This window comes from Hyla sarda, chromosome 1, assembly GCF_029499605.1.
Source record: "Hyla sarda isolate aHylSar1 chromosome 1, aHylSar1.hap1, whole genome shotgun sequence".
Lineage (NCBI taxonomy): Eukaryota > Metazoa > Chordata > Amphibia > Anura > Hylidae > Hyla > Hyla sarda.
The window spans coordinates 63322901-63343455 of NC_079189.1; the positions used below are offsets into that span (position 1 = coordinate 63322901).

Here is a 20555-nt window from a genome sequence, read left to right on the forward strand (position 1 = left end):
TACCCATCAGTAAGGTGTCCCCCAATGAAGAGCGACCGAGAAACATGATCCCTTATACGGAAAAATTAAAACTTTATAGGGATAAAAATAGGGCAATTTAAAGCATACCCATTATCTTAACATACCTTAATTTGTTTTTTTAGAAGTAGTTAAATAAAAAAAAAAAGTATATAAAATCGGGTATGTTAATCATATTGAATGGTTATCAAGAAGAGGATTTGTGAGGTCAGACAATGATGTTGGACGAGAGGGGCTGGCTCGCAATCTTCGATCTAGTTATTTCCAAAAGGTTTTGAATGAGGTCAGTCAAGTTCTTCCACCCCAAATTCAACCAACCATGTATTTGTGGACTTTGTGCATCGGGGCAGTCATGCTGGGACAAAAACATTTGAACCCAAACTGTTCCCACAAAGATTGAAGCATACAACTGTCCAGAATTTCTTGGTACGCTGAAGCATTAACCCCTTCCTGACCAATGACAGATGAGGGGAATATGACGCAGGCCCGCGTCATAACCGGCAGATGCAGCTGCTATTATTGTGCGGTGCCCAGTATCTCACCTCTGCTTTCCTGGATCAATGATTGCTGTAGGCTGCCTTAGCAATTGAGTGCTGATTACGTTGATCAATGTACTGATGGTTTAAGTTTAAAAATATACACAAATATACACACAAAAAAAAAACTCCAGACATTTAGTATCGCCACATGTAAAATTTTCCCAACTATTAAATCATTACATTCCTGATCCTGTGCGGCCAACAACGTAAATGCAATAAATATTTCAGACACCAAAATGGCAGATTTTTGGTCATATCACCTCTCAGTAAAAATAGAAGAAAAAGTGATCAAAAAGCCAGAACTGCACTAAAGTGGAACATTTGAAAACTTCAGCTCATGGCGCAAAAAACAAACATCAGCACAGCTCTGTAGGTGGAAAAATGTAAAAGTTATAGGGGGGTCAGAACATGAACAAAGATTTTTTTTTCTTTTCACAGTTTAAAATTGATAATTTTTGTTTTCGTTTTATAATTTAAAACAAAATAAATACAAGTTTGGTATCTTTGAATTCGTATTGACCCATAGAATAAAGTTTGAGTGTCAGTTTTACTGTATTTTGAACTCTGAAAAAATTATTGCCCCACAAAATTGTGCAATTCAATTTTTTTATATTATATTATATATTTTTTCCTTACATATAATTTTATTTAGAAGAAATTAGCTATGTTTTTTTTATTCCTGGACATCCCCTTTAAAGGGGTACTCTGGAACAGTTTGTTCAAAACGCTGAGTAGCGAACGCTGGAGCTGGCAGCTCGTGATGTCATAGCCACACCCCCTTATGTCATGCCTTACCCCCTCAATGCAAGTCTATGGGAGGAGGCGTGACATCCGTCACGCCCCCTCCCATAGACTTGCATTTAGGGGGCGGTGTTTGACGTTATGAGGGGGCAGGGCTATGACATCACAAGCTGCGTTCAGAACAGTTTGTTCCATCATGGCACCAGCGTTCAGAACAGTTTGTTCCAGACGCCGAGCAGCAGAGTACCCCTTTAAGATCCTTTTGCTGAAACTACACTGCAGCAGAGTCCCGTTAAATTCAACGGGAATATGCTGCACTGTGCTCACGGCGGAGAAATTTCATTTTACGTGTAAGCACAAAAAATGAACGCATTCATTAATTGTGGGAATCCGCAGGGAATGCATAGCTGTTTATGAGATAACGCATTCCTGTGCGGTCCTAGCGCAGGCATATTATGAGACAATATTATATATTGTGAGATTTTCCATACGGACATTCTGTCGTGTGAACATAGCCTTAAAGTTCTCCTGGAATTCACCACACCAAGACTTGTCCATTGTATTGCCAGAACATGTTTCCACTGCTTTAGAGTCCAGTGTACTCCATCTGATGCTCGGCATTGTGATTTGCTGACATGTGGCTGCTCTGCCTTGGAAGTCATTGCTGTGAAGCTCCCAGAGAGACACAGGTTTTGTGCTACTTTTAAATGCCAAATGTGGTCTGGGCAATGTAAAATGTAAGAAGGGGGACATTTTTTTGTGTTAAAAATTTACTGATTTCTGGGTTCGGACATAATTTATTAATACACAATTGAGGGTCAGGGTCAACACAGGCCAAACCACGTGTCTTCTCTCAAAGTCTGAGTAAGAATAGGTTTCCACTTGCATTTTGGAAGTGCAAAATAACAGGAGAGTTTGTAGCTTGTTTAGGCAAAAAAAAAATAAAAAGCAGAAACCTAGCCTATGAGGTGTTAATCCTTTTCATATTGCAATGTGCTTAAAATGATGACCCTATGGATGGCATGTGAGGAAATATGGCTCACAAGGAGCAGCTATTAAAGGGGTACCCAGGCCCTAAGACATCTTACCCCCTATCCAAATGATAAGGGAGAAGATGTCTAACCGCAATCTTTCATTCGGCACCCACCTCTTTGAGCTGCATGCCGTAGTGCCAGCTCACATACTGCTGGGTGCCGACCACAGGGCCGGAGTATCGTAATGTCACGCCCCCATGTGACATCACGCCCCCGCTATGCAAGTCTATGGGAGTGGGTGTGATGACCATCACTTCCCCTCCCATAGACTTGCATAGCGGGGGGGTGACATCACACAGGGGCGGAGTCATGACAGCACGATACTCCGGCCCCGTGGTCGGCACCTGGCAGTTTGTGCGCTGGCAGCTCGGCATGCAGCTCAACGAGGTGGGTGCCGAATGCAAAATTGCGGGGGTCCCCAGCGGTCAGGGATAAGATGTCTTAGGGCCTGAGTACCCCTTTAAGACAGCAGAAATGTCTGAAGCACAAACCATTAAATGTACTATACATAAATAATTTCTGGCTGGATAGATGCTTCAAGCAAGTGACCATTTCACTCAACACTCAAATTTATGATAACTTTAAATAATGATTTCATTGCAAATCAGTTTGGAACCAAGCCATAATTTATGTAAAAAATAAAATAAAAAACACTTAAAACAAAGCCTTAGGAAATTATTTTTCACAGAAAATATCAACTGTACAAAATGGAGGAAAAAAAAAAAAAACAACCAGAAAAGTTATAAATAATACATGAAGAAGGCAACAAAAATGCTGTAACAATGCTAATCACTACATTTGGCAACTTACTCATTAAGGGTGGGGTGACATGTTGTGGGAAATCCGCTGCGGATTCTGCTATGAGCAGACACACATGGTTAATCCCCTGCAGCCCTGTGTGTGCAGTAAAGACTGGAGGCGGACAGGCGTGTCACAGTCATGTGACCAGCCTGCAATCCTTACTGCACACACAAGGCTATGGCAGGGCAGTCATGTATGTCTGCTCATAGCAGAATCTGAAGCGGATTTCCCACAGGATGAAATACACTGCGGATGAGTTACGTGTAACCCTGCCCCTAAAGGGATTTTCCAAGATATCATGTTGACATAATGGAGAGGATCGAACCACTTAGACACCACGATTTACAGACAGAAAAGCTCTGGTCCATATGCTTTGTCTGGTACCACTGAAGGGACCATGTTACTCCAACAAGTTCCTTCATACTTATGAACAGTAGTCTCAGCAGTTGGACACACACATTGATGGTAAACCTTCGGGAAATGCCATTAATCTTACACTGCAAAAATACCTTATAAAGGGTAGGGTCACACGCCATATTTAGCTGCGTATATTTCTACTCTTTTTTTTGCTGTGAATTACTGCAGCTAATTTCACTAGGTCGATGGGTAGCAAAATCAGCTGCAGTAATTCACAGCAAAATATACAATTTACCCTACCCTAATGTGACCCTACTCAAGGGTGTATTCACATGTAGAGTATCCTGTGCATATTTGAGGCACAGGATTTGAAACTGTATTCAGTCATTTAGTTTACATTGAACTCTGCAGCCGAAAATCTGCAGCAGAAAATCCAGTGCATCAAATATGCGCAGATACTGTACACATGGATAGACTCTAAGGGCATGTTCACACGTACAGGACCAGATGCCTATTTTGCCGCATATTTTCTGCAGCTAATTTTTCCACCCATTAAAGTCAATGGGTAGCAAAATTGGCAGCAGATCCTGTGTGTGAACCAACCCTTAAAGGGGTACTCCGCCCCTAGAAATCTTATCCCCTATCCAAAAGGATAGGGGATAAGATGTCAGATCGCCAGGGTCCCGCTGCTGGGGACCCCTGGGATCACTGCTGCGGCACCCCGCTGTCATTACTGCACAGAGCGCGTTCACTCTGCACGTAATGATGGGCAATACAGGGGCCGGAGCATAGTTACGTCACGACTACGCCCCTCGTGACATCACGGCCCTCCCCCCTCAATACAAGTCTATGGGAGGGGGCGTGGCGGTCGTCACGCCCCCCTGCCATAGACTTGCATTAAGGGGGACGGGCCGTGACGTCACGAGGGGCGGAGCCATGACATCACGCTGCTCCGTCCCCTGTATCGCCCCTCATTAAGCACAGAGCGAACTCGCTCTGTGCAGCAATGATAGCAATGACCGCGGCGATCTGACATCTTATCCCCTATCCTTTGGATAGGGGATAAGATGTCTAGGGGCGGAGTACCCCTTTAAGCATCATTTCCCAACCAGTGTACTTCCAGCTGTTGCAAAACTACAACTCCCAGCATGCCCGGACAGCCAAAGGCAAGCTGGGAGTTTTAGTTTTGCAACGAGTTGGAGGCATCCCAGTTGAGAAACACTGATTTTAAAGATAAAAAATACTGAAACTGAGTAATAGCCGCAAAAAAACTGAGCTCATCCGGTAGTGACAAATTCACAAAGAACAAGTGATAAAAGAACAGACTGTACAGGTATTTATATTAACAAAGTCAAGGAAAACGAAAAATAATAAGAAGCGCTCAAAGTTTGAGCTTTCAAGAAGATTTGGTTGTATTGGTTCCTTTAGGTGTTCAAAAATATCTAACCACTAAAAAAAAAAAAAATTATTTTAATGAACACTGTATATTTACAATGTGGTTACTAAGAAAATTGAGTTTTTCTTATATACTGCACAATATTAGAGAGTCTGGAGAATAAAGAGCTGATAAGTACTGGAAGGGTTAACATTTCTGTATAGAAGTCATTTAAATCTGTTAAACTTTCTGGTACCAATTGATTTGAAAAACATTTCTTTGAAATACCCCTTTAAATTGACCAGAATAAAAAGAAAAAAAAATGCTTCAGCGTTTTTTTTCCCCCTCCCATAAAGCAGCGCCACTCTTCTCCATGGGTTTTGTCCGATATCGCAGATCAGCACCTTTTGCCTTTTTTAAATCCATAACAACCCCACCAATGTTATTTAAAAAAAAAATTCTGCGTTTCTACGCGAGAGGGATCATTAGTAAGCCTATGTAACAGCAGGTGTTTGTAATATGTATATTTTTTTACACTAAAAAAGGTATGGTGATGGTCCATGAAATATTGCCAGACGGGCAAAAGTATAGAATTAAGAAAGAGAAATTATCTATTTATAACCTTCCAACCCATATGTTACAGATTTATACAATATGTTGCAGGAACACTGAACGAGGACTTTTGTACAGTCCGTAAATCCAAATATCTCTGAGGCCTCTACATACAACTAAATAAATTCGGTAAAACTGTGCGCCCCATAAGATGATGCTTAACTTGTATTATTCATTTACATTTCTAAGCACCTTTTCAACAATTGACTTTTTACACAGTATTAAATTAGAATACAATAATACAAAAACATGAACTTTGTACAGTTATTGGCGTTTTATCCTTTTCGCTGCGGTTTCGTCTGACGTGTGTTGACCTCGAGACCTCGGTGTCGATGGACTTGCTTCTCTCCTTCTCTTTGTTCCACTTGCTTGAGGTAAGGGAGACCTGAAAGAGAAAGTCTGTAAGATTATTTTTTTCCTTTTTTGCAATACACTTGAGCAGCTGTCTGTAAACTGTGGACCTCCAGGTGGTGCAAAAACTACAACACCCAGCATGAACGGACTGCCGTTGGCTGTCCAGGCATGCTTGGAATTGTAGTTTTGCAACAACTGCAGGTCCACAGTTTAGAGTCCTAGGAGCTAGTTTTACTAATGTGTCACACCTTAGAGTAAGGGAACCAGACATTTTTGAGACCACTTCAAGCACCAAGGCATAGGGTACCTTTGTCAGCAACCTGTACTTCTCCATTCCTTATTTGCAGGCACTTGGAAAATGACAAGAACCTTCCCAGCCAGACTGTGGGACTAGAGACCCTCATAGTGGCCTATGAAGCTTTCACTGCCTTGTAATGTCTGGGTTTGTTGTTTACAGTAAAACTTGTAGTTTTCGGGTACTATTTTAGAGTGCAAATGACTTTGAAAGTTTCCATTCACGCTTTTTGGAAGACTGATGAGCAAAAGCTTTTTCTTTTTTTAACACGTTTACTGTAGGAGAAATTATAAAATCATTTTACACTAACTACAGAACGTTAAAATTTGCCAATACCAAATATGTGTATTTTTTTATTTTCATTTTGTTTGGGAAAAAAAAAAAAAAGGAATGTAATGGGAAAAAGGAGATTTTTTATGCTTACCGTAAAATCTCTTTCTCGAAGGATCCATTGGGGGACACAGACCATGGGTGTATGCTGCTGTCACTAGGAGGTTCGACACTATGGCAACAAGAGAAGTTTGCTCCTCCCAGCAGAGTATACCCGCCCACAGGCACCTGAGGTAATCAGTTTTAGTCCCAGAGCAATAGGAGGAGACAGACAGGTCAAGAGAAAACCACAAACTGTCCGAGCAATCAGAAGAAAAGGCAACTGAACACACCTTTGGACAGATAACTGAAATAGGAAGACCAGAAAAAAGGGGGGGAGCTGTGTCCCCCAATGGATCCTTCGAGAAAGATTTTACGGTAAGCATAAAAAATCTCCTTTTCTCTATCGGTTCCATTGGGGGACAGAGACCATGGGACGTACCAAAGCCGTCCCTTGGGTGGGTAAGGAATCACACAGGTGAACGGTTGGACCACCGCTGTCTGCAACATCTTACAGCCCAGAGTAGCATCAACTGATGCGAAGGCATTTATCTGGTAGCACCTTGAGAAAGTGTACAAAGACGACCACGCGGACGCCATACAGAACTGCAAAGCCGAAGCCACGTAGCAGAGGGCCCAGGATGCCCCGAAAAACAGGTGGAATGAGCCAAACCCCAGAAGGGTGGGATCTTTTCCTTGCAGCGGTAAGCTCCCAGAAAGAGCAGACCGGATCCACCAAAAAATGGTGGTCGTAGAAGCAGGTTGTCCTATACAACGACCTTCGGGGAAAAAAAAAGGGGGTCACACTGCCGAAAGGAAAGAGTGATGAGAGATAAGTCCGAACAGCCTTCACCACAACCAGGTTGTGGAACAAACGCTTCCAGGAATGAGAAGGGGCCGGACAAGAGGACGGTAGGACGATGTCCTCATTGAGATGAAAAAGTTAAAAAACCCATCTCTGGTAAGGACGGACGGACCTGGACAGAAAACAACTTGTCCTGGTATACCACCAGGAAGGGAGAACGGCAGGAGAGAGCTACCAGCTCTGACACCCTCCTAACAGAGGTAAGAGCAATAAGGAACGCAACCTTCTGGGGAATGAGGCGAAAAGAAAGGTCCCTGAGAGGGTCAAAAGGGGCGTCCTGCAGAGCACCTAAGACCAAGTGTAAGTCCCAAGGGAAAAAAGGGGACTGATAAGGAGGGGCAGCTTGTGGCACTCCCTGAACTAGGTTCGGACATGATAATTGAACGCCAAAGAACATTGAAAAACAATGGAAAAGGCCGAAAGCCAACCACGACCGGTTTCACACCAACAGAAATAAGACCGCCAGGTATGGTGGTAAACCTTTGCAGAGGAAGGCTTGTGAGCCCTCAGCATGGTGTGAACCACTTGGGAAGAGAAACCGCGGGTCCTCAGAACCGCTGTATCAAACGCCACGCTGTCAAAAGCAGAGACTGTAAATAGGGGTGGCACAGGAGACCTGATATAGAAGGTCTGGACGATAGGGAAGGTGCAGAGGTAAGTAGTACAGGATCCTGACCAATACGACGTACCACGCCCACCGGGGCCAGTCTGGTCCATGAGAATGGCGGGAACACCCTCTGCTGTGAGTTTCCTCAAGACCCCAAAAAGAGAGGAAGGGGAGGAAACAGATAAGGTAGGGCAAAGCTCGACCAAGAAAGAGGAACGCTAGGTTGTGGCAGGACGTGCAGAGGTCCACGCCTGGAGCGCCCCAGAGGTTGCAGATCACTGCAAACACCTCCGGAAGTAGGGACCACTCACCTTGGATGGCTGAGGACCGGCTGAGACAGACCACATCCCAGAAACACCCGGAATGAAAAGCGCTGAGATGGCCGGAAACCTGAGTTCCACCCAGAAGGGAATTTCCCAAGAAGCAAGCAAAGAAAGGGTTGCCCTAGGCCCCAACATGTTGAAGGGGAAAAGGGCTTCTCCGGCCGGTCCTTGAAACCCCCCCCCCCAGCCCGACAGACTGGGAGGGGCAGGAAGGAGCGCCCCCAAAAAAGCAGGGGGGAAACTAAGCCACCATAGAAGGGACCGACAAGACTGTCGAGTGACAATGGAGACCTGTCCACTGGAAGAGAGTCACCAATTGAAGAGGTTGGTGATGAAACTGGGCAAATGGCACGGCCTTCACGGCCGCCGCTAACTGACCCAGGACATCCATACAAAAGCAAATGGAAACTAGAGCAGGGTGCCGAAGTCATCGGAGAATCAGCCGATTGGTCGGCAGAGTTGAAAGCGGGCAGAGGCCGCGTCGAACTGGAGCCCCAGGAAAGCAGTTGGACTTGTCCCGAATGACCATCCAACAGAAGAGAGACAAGGTCTGGAGGTTGAGACCAAGACTCTACAGGATCTGGGCCCTGGCTGGAACTCTTATCAGAAGGTCGTCCAAGTAAGGAATCACGGAAACAACTGTTGTCCGTAAAAGGGGCTCTCTCAAGCGCCGGAACTTTGTTAAAGGTCCGCAGAGAAGTGGCCAGACTGAAATGGAGAGCCACAATAGAAAATGACCGTCCGGAACTGCAAAGCGGAGGTACCGCTGATGACCGAAACAATGAGATGTGGAGGCAGGCAGCCTTGATGTCCACCGAGGAACGAAAATTCCCCATGAACCAGGGACACCAACACCGAATGGGAAGCAGAAGATGCTGGCTGAGATACTCGAGAACCAAGATTGGGCGAACAGAAACACCTTTCTTGGGGACCACAAAGAGGTTGGAATAAACTTCGAAAATGTTCCCCTGAAGGAACCGGGACAATGAATGTGCGTAGTACAGGCATCCCGGAAGAGTAAGAGGCGACCAACCACCGGAGTAAGGTCGGCAGGTGGTGGCGACCCATCAGATCGAGGAAGGCCTACAGCTGCCCGATGGGGCCGCAAGATGGCCTGAACGGATAGCTGACCTCCGGGAGGGACAGGTCCAGAAGGAGGAAGCCCTCTTCCTGTGAAGGCGCCCGGCTGGACCCCTTGTTGGTAGCCTGTGTGGCACCAAAAGTCTGTAGAACCCGAAGGAGGACTTAACTCTTTTCCGCCCGACGCCTCACTTGAAGGCAGCGTCCACATTCCAGGCTTTAAGCCACATGGCGGGACGGTGGCTACCAGGTAGCTTGTGGCAAAGGCAGCACAGTGGCTGCGCATGGAACAGAAAAATCTCCAGCTGCGGAGCATCGGGCTAGATTAAATAAATCCTCCAGAGGGATCTTGAAGACTACCCTGGCGGAGTTGGGAGACCACACTGAAAGGGCCCTTGACCCCCAGGCCGAAGCAAAAGCGGGAAGATCTGCTGTCTCAAGGCAAAGTTTGCCAAAGTCTCCACCTTCATGTCGGCTGGATCTTGAATGCAGCCGCATCAGCCAAAGGCCCGGTAGGCGCCTTAGAGAGACGGGAGACTGGCAGATCCACAGTTGGAGAGGAGGTCCACCGAGCAAAGAGGTCCTTGGCGAAGGGACACCGCGCTTGAACCTTCTAAGTTTCCTGAAACTTCTTGTCAGGGTGCCTCCAGGTGGATACCATCAGGGCGTAAAATTCAGCGTGAGAACTGAAGGTCTTGGGTGCCGGTCGGGCACGAAGAAAAGGAGACTTCTGGAGCCACGTCCAAAGTTCCTGGGTCCTTTAGATGGATGGTGTATCTTATGGCCAAAACCAATGAGTACACCACATCAGGCATCCGTGCGTTCCTTTAAGTCGAAGGCCGAATCAGAAACCTCATCCGCAAGTTCTCCAGGTGAATGGGGACGAGGTGAGGCAGCCCTGGAAGAGGTCGTGCACGATGAGAGGAAACTTCTGGACCACTTCCTAAGTTCCTGGGTCCTTAGCTGGAAGGTGTCTCTTATGGCCGAAACCAATGAGTACACCACATCAGGCATATCCGTGTGGTCCTCTGAGTCGGAGGCCGAATCAGAAACCTCATCCACAAGTTCTCCGGGAGAATGGGAAAGAGGTGAGGCAGCCCTGGAGGTTGGGCACGATTAAAGGAAACTTCTGGAGCCACGTCCGAAGTTCCTGGGTCCTCTTGATGGAAGGTGTCTCTTGTGGCCGAGACCAATGAGTGCACCATGTCCAACATTTCCGTGTGGTCCTCTGCATCAGAGGCCGAGTCGGAAACTGCATCCACAAGTTCTCCAGGTGAATGGAAACTTGTGAGGTGGCCCTGGAAGAGAGGGAGACTGACCAGGTAAGCAGGTCTGGAGAGCCAGAGCGGCGACCATGGGAGCGTCCTCTAGGGGAGCGAAGCTTGCTACAGGGTGGAGTAACAGAGCGATGCATGTGAGGAGAGCGCTCGTGCCTGCCAGAAGACTCAGAGGAGGAGTCAGATGAAAAACACCGCCATGACGCTGCAAGAGCATCAGTATAGGAGGAGAGTGGGACCCTCCGGAGGGCCTCTCCAATGCAGTCACCTCATAACAGGAGACCTGAGCCAAGTCGGATATAGACTGGGGGAGGGAGAGAACCCAGGCTGGAGGGGCGGCCGAACCCACCGGGTCTGGTAGACAACTGGGGTAGAATAGCAGGGGGGTCAGGGGGAGCAGTGGAGGAGGCAGAACACGTGGTTCAGCAGAATGACATTTTTGAGATACAGCTTTTACAGATGTAATGAGTGGCTAACACTCCAGTTAACTGTTTAGAGGGAGCAAATGGGTTCAGCAGAACCAGGCATTTTGGAATTACAGCTTTTACAGAAAAAATGATGAACTAACGCTCCAGTTGTCTGTGCAGCCCAAGTCTGTGACCCCAGGGCAGCTGCTGTGAGGAGAACTTCCATTCTAGTGTAGACAAAGAAGGGAGAAATGCCAGCCAATGGCATAAGAGAGGAAGGGGCCAACTGCAGATTGGCCCCTGCCTCTCAACGCGCGCACAGCGCTGATTGGAGGCTGATTCGTGCCTCTCAGAAGCCCCGACAACAGAGGGGGCGGAGCTATAGCGCCCTCAGCTTCTGACAAGCGCCCTCAGCTTCTGCCCACTCCTCTCCCCGAGCGCACATGTTATTCGCATATGCGCTTGCGGGGAAGCGAGCGAGACGCCGCCGGCAGCTGACTGCGAAAGTAGCAGAGAGAACTGTTCTTGTGATGTCATCAGAGAGCATTCCAAAAAGAAAATAATTTCCTCTGTAGTATTCAGCAGCTAATAAGTACAGGAAGGATTAAGATTTTTTAATAGAAGTAATTTACAAATATGTTTAACTTTCTGCCACCAGTTGATATAAAAGAAAAAAGGTATTCACCGGAGTACCCCTTTAAGGACCAGGTGTTTTTCCGTTTTTTTGCACTTTCATTTTTTTTCCTCCTTACCTTCAAAATCATAACACTTTAAATTTTGCACCTAAAAATCCATATGATGGCTTATATTTTGCGCCACCAATTCTACTTTGTAATGACAAAACGGAAAAAAAAAAAAAAGATTGTGCGACAAAATTGTAGAAAAAAACCCCAAATTTTGTAAATTTTGTGGGCTTCTGTTTCTACACAGTACATTTTTTGGTAAAAATGACACCTTATTATTCTGTAGGTCCATAAGAATAAAAGGATACCCTAATTATATAGGTTTGATTTTTTCGTACTTCTGGAAAAAATCATAACTAAATGCAGGAAAATTCATACATTTAAAATGGTAATCTTCTGACCCCTATAACTTAGATTTTTTTCGCGTACGGGGCGGTATGAGGGCTCATTTTTTCATTTTTTGCGCCGTGATCTTAAGTTTTTAGCGGTACCATTTTTTTTTTTATCAGACTTTTTGACTGCTTTTTATTCATTTTTTCATGATATAAAAAGTGACCAAAAATACAATATTTTGGATTTTTTTTTGCACGTACGCCATTGATCGTGCTGTTTAATTAACGATATATTTGGACATATGTTTATTTTTATTTACACTTTTTTTTTTAAATGGAAAACTTTTATTATTAGGGAATGGGTTAAATGATTTTTATTCACTTTTTTTCAAATTATTTTTGCAGCTCCCATAGGGGGCTATAACACTGCACACACTGATCTTTTACATTGATCAATGGTTTCTGATAGGAAAACATTGATCAATGATTCTGCCGCTTGACTGCTCATGCCTGGATCTCAGGCATTGAGCAGTCATTCGTCGATCGGACAACAGGAGGCAGGTAAGGCTGGTCAGTGCCGTGCGCTATTAGCCACGGGTCCCGGCCGTTGTTAGAAGTCAGGCCTGACCCGCTATGACGCTATGGCCACGCGTTATAGAAAGGGAAAAGACCCAGGACATATCAGTGCGTCCTTTGTCCTTAAGGGGTTAAAAATAAATATCGCTTGAAGACAAGTCCAGACACTTTAATGCCATTCTGAGCACCTTGTTATATGTACTGTGGTGTAGTTTCCAACATGGTATACAGCAATATTTAACAGAAATAAAGCACTTACAATTTTCCTTGGCACTTAACTTCAGACACTCACCGGTTCTTTGTGGCTTTGCCCGTCTTTGATTCTGGGGATGCCACTTTACGCCGTCTGCTTGCTGGTGAAGATTTCTCAGGACTATTTAATTTGGAGGCTGCTCGAGTTGTTGGCTTGTGTGGCAGTTTGCTGCAATGAACATATAAGTAATATATAAGATCTATTCAGGTTTATAACATTCCATATGAACTTGCAATAATATAGCCCAGTGGTTCCCAACCAGGGTGCTTCCAGTTGTTGCAAAACTACAACTCCCAGCATGCCGGGACAGCCGTTGGGAGTTGTGGTTTTGCAACAGCTGGAGGCACCCTGGTTGGGAAACACAGATGTAGCCAAATGTTATCTTTGCAATGCCATCCGCCTTTAAGAAAACATTCATACCTCTGTGCCTCTAGACGAGAGGCTGCCCGGGTTGTGGCTCCTCGATGACTCTCTTCTTCCTCATCTTCACTATCTTCCTCTTCATCTTCCTCTTCACCATCCTCGCCTTGATCGTCCTCAATACATTCAGACTTCTTACGTTTTCTTTCTGGTTCTGTAGTGATAATGTAAATATGTACATATCATATGGAGATACCAGGTGGGTTGGAAACACGCTGTTGACCGCAGTATTTACTTTATATCAGACACAACTAAAGGAGTTTTACAGTGGAAGGAACCCTACTCATAGCTTCTGGACCAAAGTGGGTGTGAGCTAGGAAGGGGGATATTGAGACTTACTGCAGCCACATCTAAATTTTACTTTGCTTGATATCAAACGTTACATTTAAAAAGTTGCAGTCTCACACCACGTTTTTGCAATACAGTTTCCGCATCAGGTTTTTGATAAAAAATGAATTAATCAAAACCTGACTAAACTGTGTGTACAAATTTTAATCCGTATGCGGTTTGAAAAATGATGTCCGGTTGCATCCTTTTTTTTTAAGAAAATAAAACATAAGTTTTTAACCTTTCACTCCATTATGAATAAAGTTTCACTTGCTTGATTGAAATTCCAAGAAAAAAAAACTGTGCAAAGTCAAAAACCGTATTGTGAAAACCGGATGGAACCGTACATACACACAGTTCTGTACGGTTCCCATTGACTCCCATGTTTAAAAAAAACGTATATGTTTCAATACGGTTTTTAACCTGGACCAAAAACAATGGTAGGCTACGGTTTTGGGTACGGGAAAAAAACTGACAAATACGCATACAGTTTTCAATACGGATCCGTACGGTTTTCAAAGTGAAAATGTATACGGGAATGGTATTGCCAAAACGTGGTGTGAACCCAGCCTAACACTGCTATTATAAGGGAATACAGACATCAAAGATAGGATTCTATTTGTCATGACTACAAACTATGAGCCAAAAGCAGAAAGGTGCCAAGTATCAGCTGCTGATTCTATGGCGTGTCCATCCTAATCTTTCATGAATGACTTTGTAACACTACAATTCTCCTGTGACATCAGTGATGGCAGTGACTTTCAGAAGCTGGATTTGTCAGGATGAGACATTCCCTTGTAAAATATCTATAAAATGACAGCACTCCGACATTATACCTGTCTCAGAAGAACTTCGGGAACGTTTTTTCCTTCCTCTCCTGGACACATGCGCTGGATTTCTGTCTGAATCGCTCTCCTGAAAGTGACAGCACATTAGATTTTTTATGTCCATCACCATAATTTTGCCTTTTAAAATCAATGCGTAAATGTAACTTACATCAGATTTTTTCTCATCGGTCTCATTCTTCTTATTGCCATCTAAGAAAGAGAAACATTTGTTATGTTGAAGTAAAAAAGAGAGATATTTTAGATGCTATATTAGTACTGCTGTGCACTTTTTTGGGATTGCTGCGTCAGGAGAGGTTTCAAGTTTAATTTAAAAAAATAGCACGTTCTTTTATGCTGTATCTGTCAAACCAACCAATTGGCAAAGCAATATAATGAATTGTAGAGATATTTTTAAGCTATGATTATTTATACATATGGAGGGGAATTCATCAAGCTATTTAGACCGTTTTTTTTTTCTATCTAAAAAAGGTCGCATCAAAAGGGTCAGTCACTTCTCCTGCGCCTTTTGTTCTAGATAGAGATGAGCGAACTCACAGTAAATTCGATTCGTCACGAACTTCTCGGCTCGGCATTTGTTGACTTTTCCTGCGTAAATTAGTTCAGCCTTCAGGTGTTCCGGTGGGCTGGAAAAGGTGGATACATTCCTAGGAAAGAGTCTCCTAGGACTGTATCCACCTTTTGCAGCCCACCGGAGCACCTGAAAGCTGAACAAATTTATGCAGGAAAAGTCATCATCAACTGCCGAGCCGAGAAGTTTGTGACGAATCGAATTTACTGTAAGTTCGCTCATCTCTAGTTATAGATCATATCTGAAAGTGAACTACCATGTGCAGTGCTTTAGGCTAGTTTTATGCAGTGATCGGTTCATGATATGCGACTTTTCTCTGAAAGTCGCAGCTCCCGTCATTTACACACCAATTTACTTAAGAACTGAAAAGTACTCTAAGCACTGTGCAAAGTCAAAAACCATATGGTGCAAACCGTATGGAACCGTATACACATACGGTTCCCATTGACCCCATGTTAAAAAAACAAAGACGTATACGTTTCAATACATTTTTCACCCGGACCAAAAACTGTGGTAGGCTACGGGAAAAAAAAAAAAAAGACACAACCTGATGCATCTTTTGGCATACGGTCTTCAATGGAGAGTCAATCCATACATTTTTGTATGGTTTTTAAATTGAAAACTTATGCGGGGACTGTATTGCAAAAATGTGGTGTGAACCCAGCCTAACACTGCTATTATAAGGACATACAGACATCAAAGATAGGATTATATTTGTCATGACTACCAACTATGAGCCAAAAGTAGAAAGGTGCCAAGTATCAGCTGCTGATTTTATTGAAAGACTGGAGGATCATATTATGCAATTCTTTCTTTACTGAAAAATACCAGCAGCGAAACAGTTAATTAACAGATAAGAGAAAAAACTTAGTAGATGAACTACAAACATGCTGTACATAGTGACCAGCCAATCAGTGATATGCTAGGTTATTTAAGTATCTGCAGTCTTCAAATATCCCTTTCTTTGCTGCTCTACACAGATAAGTCACAGTATTATTGTTCCAATTCCAGTGACTGTATTTATTCATAATCTTATATATTCTCATATTTTCCATTTACTTTATTCATTTATTGTTATCCCTTTATTTTTAATTCCATTACTTGTCATTATGTCCTCTCATTTTTTCATTAGTATTCATTTATTGTTTATTCAATACATCTTGAATCTTTTGTGTTGTGTTACTTTCGGCGTATATATATCCTCTCTCCTTAAACCCTTGTGTTTCATTCATCTTGCCTATTAGTATTGCGGCAACCGCGCATCACGTGACCGGCCTCAGCAGCTCGTGCTTCACTTGCACAGATTTTATCCTGTCAGCGTTCCCACGCAGGATTTTCTCTCACACGGCGGAGTCTCTCCGTGTCCGTGAGCTCCGTGAACTTCGTCTCGTCAGCGTGTAATACCGGTCCTCGGCGTCTCTAGTGCAGTCTGGCATATATATTTACATTGTCTCCACTTTCATTAGTGGTTCTACTGCCCCCTCTACAGTTCTTTTTCAGGTAATACAGGTCTAATTTATGTATTACCTCACTTCAAGTTTCACATACTAAAGTCACATCAAAGACCTTCCGCCCGTGAGAAAGAGCATTGCATACGGGTTCGGACATCCTTTAAGAGGTTGAAACCCGACTCTTACCAAGAGAGTCTTTTGATAATTCCTCCTCAGAAGAATATTTATCTGATAATGAGGATTCATGTTTCATTGATGAGGAATATGAGGAAATGAGAACAGTTTTCATGAGACTGAAAATACTGATGATACTATCTTAGATAGTCCCTCTCAAATAAAGCACCCTCGATCAGGGGAATGCGTTCTGAATCCTCAGGTTTCCAAGTTTATTGAATTTTCGATAAAGGGATTGGATAAGGCAGAGAGGAATAAGTTAAAGGCGGAATGCCCATGTCCTTCCCTCTCTTCTAATTTGGCTATTACCCCAAATATTGACCCCATTCTTGTTAGACATTTATTAAAAAAAGGGTGGTAAAAATCCAAAGAAGGGGCTTGATTGCTCCTTCAAAATTTGCCAAGACAAATTTTTGGATATTCTTGGTCCCCTCTCCAAGATATTAGACCTGGGTAAAGAATCCTCATCTTCAGGCTCTCCTCTTGACGTCTCCATCCTCAAAGGATGGGCCCAAAGGGCAATGTGTCTTTTCGGTAATGCCAACGCCGCATTCTGTACCAAAAGAAGAACAATCCTTATGAAGTTAGATTCCCAGATCTCTCACCTGGCTGGTTCTGAAGCTTTCCCTACCACCTATGGCCTTCTTTTTGGAGAATCCTTTATTAAGGAAATCTCTAAATACGTAGGTCTCTTCTCCTCTCTGGATAAGGCCCAGACATCCCTACAAAAAGTTTTCCATACCAAGGATTTTGGCAGGGCTGGGAGAGGCAGGGGCCGCTCTCCCAGCCGGGTACAACATACAACTCCCTCCAGAGTTTACTATTCCTACTCCTACCCTTACAATCCCTCCTATCCCACCCTTATCTCCCAGCCCGCTCCCTTTTTCCCTTACAGGAGCAGATCCTGGTGTCCCGGAGGTAGAAGAGGATTTACCAGATCCAACCAGACTCCAGGTGATGTACCCTCTCCATCCCCCCCCCCCCGATCTTCCAATAGGAGGCCGATTAAAACATTTTCTCCACAACTGGAACATTCTAACTACAGATTCATGGATTCTAAACACGATTCGGGGTTACCAAATAGAGTTTCTATGCACTCCATATCAAACACAGTTACCGCGTCCCATCCAATTTTCCCTAGCAGATCAAAAACTGATAGATCAAGATATAAAAACTCAAGTTAAACGCCATTTTTCCAATAAATTCATGCCAACCAGTTTTCCTGAGCAACATCTTTCTGGTAAAGAAAAAAGACGAGACTTTCAGACCTGTAATCTGGGGTGTCCCAGTACAGGACCTTTCCCTGTTCCTACCCCAAGTCCCCTCAGAGTCCGTCCATTCCCCAGGGCTCTCCTGCAGGGCTGTTCCCCCTTGCTTATCAATTACTCCTTCATATAATGCATTATAAATGTATTGTACCTATTGATCAGTATGTATACAGAGATGGTATAAATGTTTAGGACCTTCCTAGGTCATGTGATACTGTCATGTGATGTACCCAGAGTTCCCTTGGTACAGGACCTCCAGGCTTGGCAGCCAATGAGCTGTAGTCCTGCCTCCTTAGTATATAAGGGGCTGTAGTCTAAATTCCTGCTCTTAGCTCTGGTTCCTGCACTCTCTTGGTTCCTGCTCATCATCCTGTACACTTCAGCAATACCAATTCAAGCACAATTGCAACTAGGCCAAAGCCTAAGGAACCTGCAGCCACTAAAAATGTGAGTCACCAAGCTCTATCTACAATTCCTAGTGAATACTATTCAACGCAAGCATATAATTAGTAGCACAGTGGCCTGAATAAATCTTAATACTACAAGTCCCAGCAAAGCCTGTGAGGTATCCTGCATCCCGGTTACCTCAAGAGAAACTGTATAACTGTAAAGACTGTTCTATAGGAAGTTTAAGTAAAAGTTCTGGTTATCTCATAAATCATGCTGTGGACATTCCATTTATTTCCTGCCGTTTTTGGGCCGTTGTCGGCAGGGCCTAATTCAGAAAACCACCGCACCCTGGCGTCACGACAAATCAAGGGTTAATACCACCAGACCCTACTACACCATTGCATCACCCCAGACACCACAACTCAATCTGAGAAATCTGAATGAATTTATTATCCATCAAAATGGAGGGCATTCATCTGTTGAGATATTCTCCTACAAGGAAACTGGTTGACAAAAATAGGATGCATATTTTACCGTTCCTATACATACAGAGTCTCAACCATATCTCCAATTCCAATGGCACCATCAAATTTGGCAATTTACTTGCCTTCCCTTTGGCCCATCATCCGCCCCTTGGTGTTTCACCAAATTACTAAAACCAGTGATTGCTGTTTTACGTTCCCGGGGAGTTTGTCTGATAATAGCCGATAGCCTTATAGTGTTTCCCAACCCAGTCCTCAAGGCACACCAATATTCCGGGTTTTTTCAGTTACTCCATTGGAATAGAAGAGGGAAAAATTTAAATCCTTGACCGTTGGTGTGCCTTGAGGACTGGGTTGGGAAACACTGCCTTATGGCACAATCCCATTCTCTTATTCTGCTTCACACTCAATGGATATTAGCCCTGTTAGCAGACCTAGGTTTCCTCATCAATATGGAGAAATCCACCCTCTCTCCTTCCAAGGAACTGCAATTCCTAGGTTTTGTCCTCAATACAAAATCAGCCATTCTAAGTCTTCCTCCCAAGAAACTTTGTTGAGAACGGTACGGATCTCCTTCTGAATCAAAAACTTAATTTCCCTTCGATCCATTGCTCGGATTATAGGTCTTCTTTCGGCTTCCATTCAAGCCATTTTTCCTGCTCCACTACAGAGCGTTACAACGACTGAAAATACAACATTTACGTCAGGGTCTCGACTATTCAGACTAAATCAAAATTTCTTCAGAAGCCAAAGAAGAACTCCTTTGGTGGCTCCAACATATCCAATCCTGGAATGGAAAAACCATTTTCAATTCCAAACCAGATCTTTGCATAGAATCCGACGAGAGTCTCCTAGGATGGGGAGCTTGCAGCGGACAGCTCTCCACAGGAGGGAAATGGTCCACAGCGGAATACCATTTTCACAAACTGTTTAGAGCTTCTCGCAGGATTTTTTCCCTTCAAAGCTTTGCGAGATCTTGTTCTCATTGTCTCGGCTGTCCAGAATATCAACCATCTGGGCGGGACAATATCGAAGACTTTATCCAACATCCCCAAGGACATTTGGCATTTCTGCCCGGACAGGAATGTTACCCTAAAAAAAGAATATCTGCCAGGACTTTCCAATTCAGTAGCAGATTGGCATTCACGTCATCTTACGGATTCTGGAGATTGGATCCCCTCATCTTTCAACAGATCAATTTGTTTTGGGGTCCTCTTCTTCTGGACCTCTTTGCCTCCAGACTAAACACCCCACTTCCAAAATTCTTCAGTTGGCAGCCAGACCCAGATTCTTCAGGAGTGGATGCTTTTCTTCATCCATGGCCTCCGAGAATCCTTTACGCTTTCCCCCCTTTTCTCTGATCCCCAGAACCCTGTCTCAAGTCCTGATTTACAAATCCACGATAGTCTTGATAACACCCTGGTGGCCAACTCAGACGTGGTTTCCCCAAATTTTGAGCATGATTACAGACCTTCCGAGAGTCATTCCATCTCATCCCCTTCAAGATCCCTTGGGGAACCCTCATCCGTTAATACTAATCAAACCAACTTGTTCTTTTAGCCTGGAAAATTTCAGGTCTTCAGAAACATTGTCTGGACTTTATCTACTCAGAACATCCTTGCAGAAGCATGGGCTCCAGGCACCAAATCGTCTTACCGATCAGCTTGGCAAATTTGGGTTCGTTGGTGCACTCCAAGAAGCTTGGATCCTGTGCATTCCTCTATAGTTC

General features: G+C 44.1%; 1 protein-coding gene across 1 annotated transcript in view; it reads right to left on the reverse strand.

Moving 5' to 3' along the window:
• Positions 1 to 2822: 2822 nt before the first annotated feature.
• BOD1L1 (biorientation of chromosomes in cell division 1 like 1) overlaps positions 2823 to 20555 on the reverse strand; it is a 102057-nt gene continuing 84324 nt past the window's right edge. Inside the window, exons 24-28 of the mRNA XM_056555167.1 lie at positions 14642 to 14682; positions 14482 to 14560; positions 13319 to 13472; positions 12938 to 13066; positions 2823 to 5862 (exon numbers count right to left, since the gene is read on the reverse strand). Of these exons, the coding sequence (XP_056411142.1) occupies positions 5742 to 5862; positions 12938 to 13066; positions 13319 to 13472; positions 14482 to 14560; positions 14642 to 14682 (524 nt within the window). The 3' untranslated portion in view covers positions 2823 to 5741. The remainder of the gene's footprint in view (positions 5863 to 12937; positions 13067 to 13318; positions 13473 to 14481; positions 14561 to 14641; positions 14683 to 20555) is intronic.